The following is an 11520-nucleotide window of genomic DNA, read 5'->3' as shown; positions in this document are numbered from 1 at the left end:
TGCAACAAATAAATAAATTTTAAACATGACGATTTAAATGATTGATTTTAAAAGGGCTTTAAGATGTACTTGAATTTAAGATTTCTCACGAAATCCGTTTTAAAGTCAAAATTAAATGGCCCGATTGAATTGGCTAGTTTTAGAAAGACTTTTTAAGAGCATTTGAAATAAGAGTTCAAATGCTGCTCTGTTTGAAAGATATTTTTAGAACGTTTTATCTTAACTGAAATTAAGAAAAGCTTTAAGAAATTTAGTGATTCACTTATTTGAAATTATTGTTACAAATTATGAGAGTATTCTTTCTTATATATAAAAAAAAAAAAATGTTCCGCAAATTTTAAGAAACCCCAGTAAGTACAAGTTAAAGTTTAAGTTACAGTGGCGGCCTCATAGGAGGGTCGTCACAGTAGTTTTACAAATTGCTCCCTAAATTTTTAATTTTAGTAAGTTACCCCTTTAACTTGTAAAGTTGTTGCAATATGCCCCATTTTGACGACGATTGTGTTAAATTAATGTCAAAAAGCATGTTCAGCCCAAAAATTTTATCATTCCAATCTACATGTTCGTCACAGTAGTTTTACAAATTGCTCCCTAAATTTTTAATTTTAGTAAGTTACCCCTTTAACTTGTAAAGTTGTTGCAATATGCCCCATTTTGACGACGATTGTGTTAAATTAATGTCAAAAAGCATGTTCAGCCCAAAAATTTTATCATTCCAATTTACATGTAACACAAATCCTTCAATATCTCAACCTTTAATCCCATAAATCTAATTAAAAAATTTGAGCAAATTTAGTTAAATGGCGCAAATTGCAACAAATTTATAAGTTTGAGGGGCAACTTGCCAAATTTAAAAATTTAGGGGGTAATTTGCTAAACCACGACAAGTTTGGAGGCCAATTGTGCCAAAAACCCCTATTGAAATGTCATACGAACTCATCATAGTTTGAAATGTGGGTACACAACTTTTGATAGGGTTGGACATTCTACTTATTGGAACAAGCATCTTATAATCGGGTCACTAGTCTGCATTCAGTCACCTCTCTAGCATTTTGAAAAGATGATGAGCTATAAATGCAAGCAAGAGATGGTCGTATTGTATCATATTAAGGAACTTTCTATTCCGGAATCGGTATTTCTAGTGACAAGTTTTGCCTTTTCGTCCCTCAAGAGTTTAGTTTCATAGAAGAGACCAAATATGCTTAATTGCCGAGGGAACTCATGTCAGCCATCGTATTCGCTTTTATTTATTTAATGGTGAACCATCATAAAGAAAAATAATCATTAATTAGTGAGCCAGCCTTCCAAATAATTTATCTATTATGACATATGTATGTGTTATGAAATTTTAGAAATTGCTACGTATAATAAGTATTCATATTAAGAAATAATTTTATGAAAGATCCTTGAACTTTTTTCTTTTTATAGAAATAGTCCTTGTGTTGAAAGTTTTCCTAAACTGAATAAACATGTCAAAGTTAGTCCTTCTATTAAATAAAGGGATGGCAAAATTTAAATATATGAAGTAGTTAATAATTTAGTCCCTACATAATTGTGCTATAGTTAGTCCTTCTATGAATTAAAATATAGAAAATGCTAAATATGAGTGGTTTCAGTCTTGTTCTGAGTCAATCTTTTTGTAGTTTTTTTTTTTTTTTTTTTTTTTTATAGGGGTGGTTTCGGTTTTTTTTTGAGTAATTTTTTTTTTTTTTTTTTTTTTTTTTTTTTTTTTTTTTGTTCTTTTAAACAAAAATGATTTTCTGAAATTTTTTTGATAATTGTCTTTATGTTTTAGGTTGGAGTCAGGGTTGGGACATGGTCGAGATTAAAGTGCGAGGTTGAATTCAAGATGATCTATACCAAGGTGGTTCGGGGCCAAATCAAGACCATAATTGTCTCAACCGCTATCATGTCCCCATTGCAACCATGTAAATCGCAACTCATCTCTCGGTTCCAAACCCAACTTTGGCCACAACCCTAACCTCAACTCCGGTTATAACGACCTCTTAAATTACTAACCATTACAGGTTTTTATCATTTAAACATTCATTCGTTCTAATTAAAAGACTTGCGAATAGAAATTTAAATTTTTATTAGAGGACACATATTGTAATTGAAAAGGTTTTAACAAAAACTTTTGGTTTAAACTTGTGAAATAAATAAAGGGAGTAATTAACGTCAACCATCGGGCGGACAATATCCCTCTTTCTTGTATTGGTACGAAACACACGTATTGACTGCATAGAGACAATAATGCAAAAAGAAAATGTCACGTTTTTAATAGGTCTTGCATTCGACGTTGTTAAAAATCATTCTGGCTTTTGACTTTTGACCAAGTCCGGAGGGTAATACGATTTCTGTGCCTCTAAAATCCATTTGAAAAGAAAAGTTGTAATTTCTCAAAATGTTGTACTACGCATAACTTATGTGAATTTCCTGCTATATATGTGCTATTTTTTATGTTTGCGTATATTTATGTTCTCCAAATTATGAAGTTAAGTGAATTTAAGGCCCGTTTATTTTACTGATTTAAGTTTAAAATTCGAGTTTTACAATAGTAAAAAACTCTCAGAAATAGTTACATCTAACTATTTTACTACAGTAAAAAATTCTCACATAAAATCACATCTCAACTCGAATTAAAAGCTCAAATCAGTGAACTAAACGGACCCTTAGAGTCTTTACTGTTGATTATTCGGACTAAATAATCCAAGGTGCGCTACATACCCGACGCCAGCTATATATCAAATGTTGTAGATAAAAAGACTATTATACTGATCTTAGTTATTTATTAAAACATTTATACCAAGAGATGTGATAAATTAAATCGGTAATTTTTAATTTGTAAAATACAACTTTCTAAAACTATATCCACTAAAAAATAAAAATTCATATGAATATATATAGATTGGATATAACAAAGGCTCAAGAGAAACGTTTTTTTTTTTTTTTTTTTTTGCTACTGTAAGACTCGAGAGACTTCCTTGCCTATACGAAAACGCAATCATCTCAGTAAAACATTAAAGGTAAGTTAAAAGGTTATAACGTATATGTCTTTGTTTATAAATGTTGATATCGAAAACAACATAAATTTTTCAAAGGAGTAATACTAATTATTACAACTTGCCATGGCCGAAAATAGCCGGAGGAAAAGTGGGATTTTGATTATTGGCTTCATGATGGTATTACTTGCACTAGCAATTATGGTGCAAACAAGTGCTTCGCAAACTGATCTCTTTTCACCAGCAATTCCCAGTTCAATTGATGAAGTAAATGGCCAGCTTCCTAAACAACGTATACCCTTCAATCACCATTCTTGTATTTTAGATGACCTTAAAAAGCTTTGCCTTCTTCACTCAAGAAACCCTCTTCGTTTTGGACATTGTGCGGAGGACGTAGCAGCATATTGCATGGCGGTCAAGGAATGAAGATTTTTGGATTAATTTTATTGGTGCTTGAAAGTCATTCTCACTTTATTCCTTAAACTTTGAAAGCTTTTATTTTGCCTCCTGAATTTTAAATTTGTCCCATTTATGCATTACTCTCTTTTTTTATCTGTTTTTTATAGAAATTATAATAAAATGGATTAAATGAGAACAATTTAAAGTTCAAGAAATAAAGTGAGAATTTTTAAAATTCAAGTGACAAATTGAGAATTATTTTAAAGTTTAAGAGGCATCAGCGATAAAAATCTAAGATTTCTTTTACCTCTGATATGTAATCATTTTGATATAATACTTATGTATTTGATTTTACCCAACTATATACTCTGTTCTTATTTATAGGGTTTATGTTTTTGGCCCTTTTTCTAGTACCAAAGTTGCATGCCAAAACCAAGTCTCGACGCAAGCTTAGGGTCTCGTTTACTGAAGATGGTTCATAGAAGGAATATAGTTTAAAAAACACATTAAAAAAATGATTAAATCGTGCAGGAGTCTAGTTTAGTTAAAAAAAAAATGGTTCATAGAAGGAATATAGTTTAAAAAACACATTAAAAAAATGATTAAATCGTGCAGGAGTCTAGTTTTAGTTTATTTAAAAAAAAAAAAAAAAAAAAAAAAACAACAACAAACAAAAACAAAAACAAAAGAATAAGCAGGCATGGATTTTTGAAAGAAACCATTTTACTATAAGCAAATTGTAGAAACGTCTATACTTAGTCTATGATATTTTGCTTTGTTTTAGTTTTGGCTACTTCGTTAATTAAGTAATATTTGACGGAATTTATAGTTTTGTATAAATATTTAAGGACCAAATTTAGAAACAATTAAAACTTAAGGACTATATGTAAAAATTAATTTTTTTTATTATTTTAATATCTAAATTTTAGATTTTTTTAATTTTAATTCTTAATTTTTTAGATTTCATCAAATATTTAACAGTTACCTAATGAATGAATTAAAATTAAAACAGAGTAAAACTTAGAGACTATCAATGAGACGTTTTAAAAATTAACAACCAAAATAGGATTGAGAGTAATCTTAGGTATCATTTTAAATTTTTTTAATTTTAATTCTTAATTTTTATAGATTTCATTAGATATTTAACAATTACCTAATGAATGAATCAAAATTAAAATAGAGCAAAACCTAGACGTTTTAAAAATTAGCGCCCAAAGTAAGAATGAGAGTAACCATTTATGAGATTAAAGTTGAGGTAGAAAAAAAGTAAGATAGGGGCATAAATGTAATTTCCTTCCCATGTCAGGTAATTTAGTCATTTTATGCATAGGTTTCCATTACATCAATCGGGATATTTTCCCGGTTGTCCCAATTGGTTCGATTCTTCTTCTTCTTCTTCTTCAAATAAATTGGCCAAATTTCCCACTCCATTTCACTTCCAAAAAAAAAAAAAAAAACACGGTGGCCGGTTCCAACCATGTGGGCGACGCCAACGACCATCTCCTTCCCTCCGAGCGCCAACCCCGTACGGATACGGATACCCATTCTCCGCACAAATCGTACGGAATTCAATTCTTTGAAGCTCAGAGCTTCCTTCTTCGATTATCCTCTTGCCAGCAGAATCATCGTTAGAAGTAAAACTCATTTCTCTTTCATCTTCTTTTATTTTCTTTACGCTTTAATTTAATTTAATTACTTTATCCCTTCATTTTCATAGGTTTATGATATAGCTTATGAATTATGTATTTTTGTTCTGAATATTTCTTTTTATAAATTTTATTCTTCATTCTTTGGATTCTGATATACTTTTTGACGGATAATTGAGCTTTAGCTATAATTTGATTGTTTTTCCCGAAAATTTGATCTATTATTTATCCCCAATTATGAAAAAACAAAAAGTAGATGTATAGTTATTTTAGTCTTTTTTTTATGGGATTCATAAATAAAAATTTTGTATTTGGAAATATGTTCAATGTTAGAGTTGACAACTTGTCAAATAGTAAGTTTTAATCTTTCTCAAGTTGATCAAGTTAGCAGAGTGTCGAGGCAGAAAATTTTTTGCTTCTTATCACTTCTTGTCAATCAATACTATATGCATTATATCATTGAGCTAAAAGGGTGACAAAATGGCTATACATAACTCAAATTTCGAGCTTCAAGGAGAAGAGTTGATCTTTTTATTGGAAGATCAGCTCTGTAGGCATTAATACCTATGGTTTAACGAATTAAGTATCAAATATAAAGGAAAAGAAAGCTAGAGAAGCGACACTTCGTGGTGCGGAAAATAGTGTAGAAAATGTTCTTACTTGCTATGGGCAACTGTTGTGAAGAAAACTAAGTATTATGACCAAGGAGCTTATCTTTGTTTTCGCCAGCCAGTTATCTTGATGGCGGAGCAGATTTGGATTGTAGTAGGGAATGGTTGCTCCTGCATATGGTATAAAATGAAGATGAGTTATGAAACCCTTGGTGCTTAAATTTGCAGCGTGGTGTCTGTTCACAAACTATAATCATTCTTATTAATACCTGACATAAGAAGTCAGTCTTGGTACTGTAGCCATGATTGAACTAATGGTATGAAGTTATAAGATCTGTGATGCTGTTATTGCTACTATATTTAAGCACTTGTGATCTTTGCAACATGAAATTTATTTCATGATTGCCTTTTTTTCGGGGCTAAGCCTGAAATTTTTACTCGTCTTTGTCGAAATCCTTTTGCGATGTTTCTTCTCTTCCTGTATATTGGAACCTCTTGATTTTATCTGTAAATCTTAGGTCCCCAGTATAGTTTCACTTCATACTTTGTTACATACTTTAACATGGTAAGGTCAATACTTATGAGGTGTTGCAGAAAAAGAGGCCTTTAGTGTCTTTCTTCCATGGTGGTGTGCCTCGTGCAGGGCTTATTTGAAAAATGCTGATCATTGCTGTTTGGTTTCTTCTTTTGGGTTAGAGTTTTGAAAGAAATTGGATTCTGTCTGATGGTCCGTCAAAATTGTTGTTCCTTCTTGGTTGAGGATTTTTTGGGTGGACTTTTTACTCTGAGTAGCAAAGGTCTTTGGTACTTGAGTGTTCATTTCTCCATTTTTTGGATCATTTTCCTTGAGAAGAATTCTTGGAGATTTTGGGAAAAATTTTACGAAGGGATTTTTCTATGAGATAGGATTCAGCTTGGCCGTCTCTGTGGGCTGTTCTTCTTCTAAATAATTTAGACACGCTCCTTTCTTTTTGATTTTTAGACACCAGACTAGTAGTTGCTTTCAACTGTTGCTCTTATACTCTTCTGTTTCTGCTTGTTCACTTGTGAGGATTGCTTGTCCTCTGATTTTTCCTCTGTTTTATCTTTTTCTCGTTTTAATAATGTTTCAGTTCCTATCCATTTAGGAAACAAAATAAAAGAAAAAATATATATCTGCAAACCAATAAAAACTGTGCCTAAAGAAGAAGAGGTATTTTATTATCTTTACAAACAATGATATGGTATTTGACAATCGATTGCTTTATAATGACCATTGACTAGGGTGCAGTCCTTGAATGTGATCCTGCTACCCAGCTGGTGTATCTGTGTTTAATTTATTCTAATTACTATGGATAAAGATCAATTGGTCCACTGTTCAAACTCCATCATTCTCAATCTTTTTTTTTTTTTTGGGTCCAACTGTTCAAACTCCATCATTCTCTATCTTTTTTTTTTTTCTTTCGTGTAACATGTACATCCATGAAAACATTATAATTCACACACACACACACACACATCTTTCTGTAACAGATACATTTCATGCATACGTTATATTATACGCACGCGCACTCCTCAAGTTTCTACTCATATTGAGCCTTTGCTTGTAAGGTGATAGAAAACAGGAGAGAAAATCCCAAGAGATTGTGCCATGGGCATATAATTTGCATTTAACACTAAGAGATCATCAAAACTCATGCTATGAAAAATTTTACGCCAATGTTGATGCTCTGCTATGTTATTTGTTGATTCAGATCTACCATATTCAACCAGTGAAAGAAGTTTGCTCGAGAATTTTTCAAACTTTGGCCAGATAGCCGAAGGTAGACATCAAGTCCATCATCATCGGTCTTTAAAAGAAAATATTCTTTGTTTGCTTATTGCCTCCATTTGTGTTTTAATATCTGGCCTCCATTTGTGTTTTAATATCTGTCCTTGTTGACTTGGACTCTGTGGCAGTAAAACTCATAAAGGACAAAATGACAAGAAGGTCCAAAGGGTTTGCCTTCATCCAATTTACCAGTCAAGATGATGCTATGCTTGCCATAGAAAACATGGATCATCAGGTTCTCCTTTTACCACAACATTGTTTTTACCCGCTAAAATAAATAAAGTGAACAAATGAACTACTCAAACTCAACATGTTTCTTTTTTCAGAATCTTGATGGCAGGCTGATTTATGTAGAAATAGCAAAACCTGGGAAAGATGCTTTCGGAGGATATCTGAGAACCTCCGGTCCCCCAAAACAGCAGCAGCATTTACAGGTACTAGAGGAAGCAGCCGATTGTTGGTACTGACGATGAAGAAGTGTAGTAAACGCAACGGATTTAGCGAACAATTATGGCAATTATTGAGATAAAAAAAAAACAACAACAATGGAGGAGAGCATACACAACTAGATTTCCAATAATATGATCAATGCTCTGTCAGTGCATTAACAAGCGTTTCAATCTCTGTTATGTTACTAGCATCTTTGATGTAAGATATGTCTAAAGCTTGTAAAACAAAAAGAAACGACATTTGTTTTTAGATGCAAAGGATAGAAATAACACAGCGCCTAAAGGCAAAGGAGGCCAAGGCATCTGATTTTTTTTCTTCTATTGAGTTGAATACTAAATATGTGATTTTATGTGAGAGTTTTTTACTATAATAAAAAAGTTAAATGTGATTGTTTTTTAGAATTTTTTTACTGTAGTAAAACTTAAATTTTAAATTCGAATTGGTGAATGAACTGGATTAAAATGATATCATTGTGAAGCAACTGTTACTGGATGAATAAGTTGTGCCCTGCAAAGATGGTGCTGCTGGTAAAGAAAAAGAGGAGAAAAGAAAATGGCCCCTCCTATTTCCCAGAATCCAATATGGCACAATCTCCTCTACTCGTGGAGCTGTTGCCCATCTCTCCCATGTCTTTTTTGTCAAAATTTGGAATAACGACACTGCACCACAAGTTCTTTTGTAAGTATCTTAAAAAATACTTCGAAAAAAAATATATTGTAATAAGTGTCTTGAATAGTACTTCTAGAAATCAGTGTATTCAAGATACTTACAAGTGTGTTCTTCAAAAGTACGAAAAGACACTTGCAAATATTCTTCCAAAAAATAAAAAGATTGTAAGTATCTTCAATAATAATAATAATAATAATAATAACTACTATTAAGAACATTGAAAACGACCGCTTCAATCAACGAACTCGAATGATTTTCAAACCAAAATAGTATGCACTAAAAATTGAGCACAAATAAGGCTTTTAACAAAACCTTTACAATCAATGGAAAACTTCCTATTAATTGATGTTGAACGAAGCAACACAAAAATCACAAAAAAAAAAAACATATATTGCGGATGAGAAAGACAAACCAAATACTAAACAAACAAATCAATAACACAAACTAATTAGGGATAAAAACCACTGTTATTACAACCAAAAATAAAAAAAAAATCAAAAGTTAAAATATCAAAACACTAAAGAAAACGAGACCTCTCAATAATTGTAAAACAAGACGACATAAAAGGCCACACACATGTAGACAATAGCGATAAATGATCATGGTTCACCACAAGACTATTTCACTCGTCTCTCAGATAAAAAACTCCACATGGTAGGTCTAGATGACGAGCCCACCATGACCTTAGATTCGATCCAACAATTGTTCTTCTCCACAGGTGGCACAAACCCCACCCTGAACTCAACATGAGATGACACACTTGTAAATAAAATTTAGTGACTAAAGTTCCAATGTTACGCACGAGCCTCAGACCATAAAAGCTTATCTCTTCTTATAAGCTCATCATAAAAGCTCATCTCTTCTTATAAGCTCATCTCTTCTTCTTCTTCTTCTTCTTCTCTCTCTCTCTCTCTCTTTTTTTTTCGCTAGCGCCGACTACGGTATTAAGCGTGAAACATTTTTTGTTTGGTGCTATAATTTTTCAATCTTACCTTTACGAGTGCATGAGTTTTGATTTTTACTCATTATTCTTGATTGATATCCTTTTGACTGATTTAGTTATTTGACTAAAATAATATTAATCAACAGTAATGAGTAAAAAATCTAGACTCGTGCACTTTAAGAGATATTTATTTCATTTAAAAAAAATTTAATAAAAAATTGCTTATGTCTTTATAATATAAGGAGTTTCTCCAGTGACCTCAAGACTTAATTTCTAATCGTTAAATCTGGTCAAAATCATATCAGATTAAAAAATATATGCATAAGAGTCCGTATCTAATATAGAACTAACGACTAAAAAGTAGAAAAAAATACCAATAATTCATTTTTTTAGACCTATTAGAGAACCTCCCAATAAATATCCTCATGAACTTTGCTAAAAACTTGTGAGAGACCACTAATAAGTCTATATTCACCTTAATGTTTCTACTCATTTTTTACTTTTGACTTAAGTGAACAAATTTTTAAAAGTAGCAACAATAATTTCTCAATAATGTCAACACCTTTCAGTAGAAAAGTTTTCATGATATTACAGATTTGATAATTTCTTTGGTAAAACACTGAAAAAGTAACCTATTGAAAAGGTTCTGTTTTTAACCGGAGTTGTTTTGAATATTTTTAATGTGATTTTGATCAGATTTAATGATTAAAAATTAATATTATTAGTAGGAAGTCTTACAAAAAATGACCTTAAAGAATTTCAATTTATTTGTGGTTGATGTTAATCTGCCTTTCGGTTTCTCTATTTCAACCTTCTTCCTTCAAATATTTTTTTGTAATATGTTACTAGTACCTATCGAACACATTTTTTTTTTTGTTAATTTTTTCAAGCGGAACCCATATCCATAATTCATCTAATATTTGTCTGTTTTTGAAAAATAAATGTAAGTGTGGTTCTATTTACACATTCATCTTTACTTTTTACATCATAAATATAAAATGTATCAATTTAAAAGGAATATGGCGAGTTAATAGATCGTGTGTGAATAAAATCATTGTATTTAAGAAAAAAATAATAAAACATTTAAAACATTATGCATTGAAGATTTTTACTTTTTTGCTATGATACAAGAATACTATTTTGAGTTTTTTATATTCTTAAAATATTTTTTTAATAAAATTTTAAGATATTAAATTTCTAATTAAATAAATAAAAATATAGAAATGATATTTTTATATCTCAAAAATTGCTTTTAAAATACAAAAAGAACATTTTTTTTAATTTTCTTAAAAGTCAATAATATCATTTTAATTTTATTAAAAACACACGGTCCATTTGTGTTGGAGAAAATTGAACATCGACGGCTCGCCATGCGCATGGTATGCATTCAATTCAATACAACACTTTGAAAATGCTTGATATATATATATATATATATATATATATTTTTTTTTTTTTTTGCTGATCAAAAGCTTGATATATATTAGACATGGTCAATATTTTGTACCCTTATTTTACATCTTAAATAAAAGGCCTAAAGGTTGAAAGCAATACAAAGCTCCCACAAGCATGTGAAAACGACAAACTAGGCACCGGCAATAAAAAAGGGGCAAAAAAAAAAAAAAAAAAAAAATTTTATGAACTTGACCTTGCTTTTTTGGCGTACGGAAAAAAGTAGTTATATACATTTTGTAAAGAAGGCTACTTCTCTCTCTCTCCTCTCTCCAAACCTCTCTCTCTCTTCGTCTCTGTGGCTGTGTACCCCTCTGGCCCAAGCAAAGCCTGAATTCTTCATTCTCAGACAGAGAGAAAGAGAAGGAGAGAGAGAGAGAGAGAGGAGAAGAAGAAGGAGGAGGAGAAGAAGAAGAATGGAGACTCAAAAGCAGGGCGATGACGGTGAGAATAGCAGCGACGAAAAACCCGTCAGAGTATACGCCGACGGCATTTATGATCTCTTTCATTTCGGCCATGCCCGTTCTCTCGAGCAAGC

General features: G+C 31.3%; 2 protein-coding genes across 2 annotated transcripts in view; both read left to right on the top strand.

Moving 5' to 3' along the window:
- Positions 1-4760: 4760 nt before the first annotated feature.
- Positions 4761-8267, top strand: LOC21388400 (glycine-rich RNA-binding protein 4, mitochondrial). Its single transcript, XM_010098824.2, has 4 exons — positions 4761-5035; positions 7392-7460; positions 7597-7703; positions 7795-8267. Exons 1-4 carry the CDS (start codon positions 4879-4881, stop codon positions 7933-7935), a joined length of 474 nt encoding a protein of 157 aa, XP_010097126.1. The 5' UTR covers positions 4761-4878; the 3' UTR covers positions 7936-8267.
- A 2943-nt stretch (positions 8268-11210) lies between these two features.
- The window catches only part of LOC112091749 (choline-phosphate cytidylyltransferase 2-like), a 5351-nt gene continuing 5041 nt past the window's right edge, over positions 11211-11520 (top strand). The window contains exon 1 of the mRNA XM_024166070.1: positions 11211-11520. This exon is cut by the window's right edge and continues 5 nt beyond it. Within this exon, the coding sequence (XP_024021838.1) occupies positions 11399-11520 (122 nt within the window). The 5' untranslated portion in view covers positions 11211-11398.

The sequence above is a fragment of the Morus notabilis genome, unplaced genomic scaffold (genome assembly GCF_000414095.1).
Source record: "Morus notabilis unplaced genomic scaffold, ASM41409v2 Scaffold3212, whole genome shotgun sequence".
Taxonomy (NCBI): domain Eukaryota; kingdom Viridiplantae; phylum Streptophyta; class Magnoliopsida; order Rosales; family Moraceae; genus Morus; species Morus notabilis.
The sequence above is the reverse complement of the archived record's forward strand: the minus strand, read 5'-3'. Positions and strand labels throughout refer to the sequence as shown.

What these genes read in the sequence shown, in the direction of transcription:
- LOC21388400 (XM_010098824.2), top strand. Translation starts at nt 4,879, where the DNA reads ATGTGGGCGACGCCAACGACCATCTCCTTCCCTCCGAGCGCCAACCCC. An exon ending in CAGCAGAATCATCGTTAGAA is followed by an intron (nt 5,036 to 7,391) that starts GTAAAACTCATT and finishes TTGTTGATTCAG; the next exon opens with ATCTACCATATTCAACCAGT. An exon ending in CTTTGGCCAGATAGCCGAAG is followed by an intron (nt 7,461 to 7,596) that starts GTAGACATCAAG and finishes ACTCTGTGGCAG; the next exon opens with TAAAACTCATAAAGGACAAA.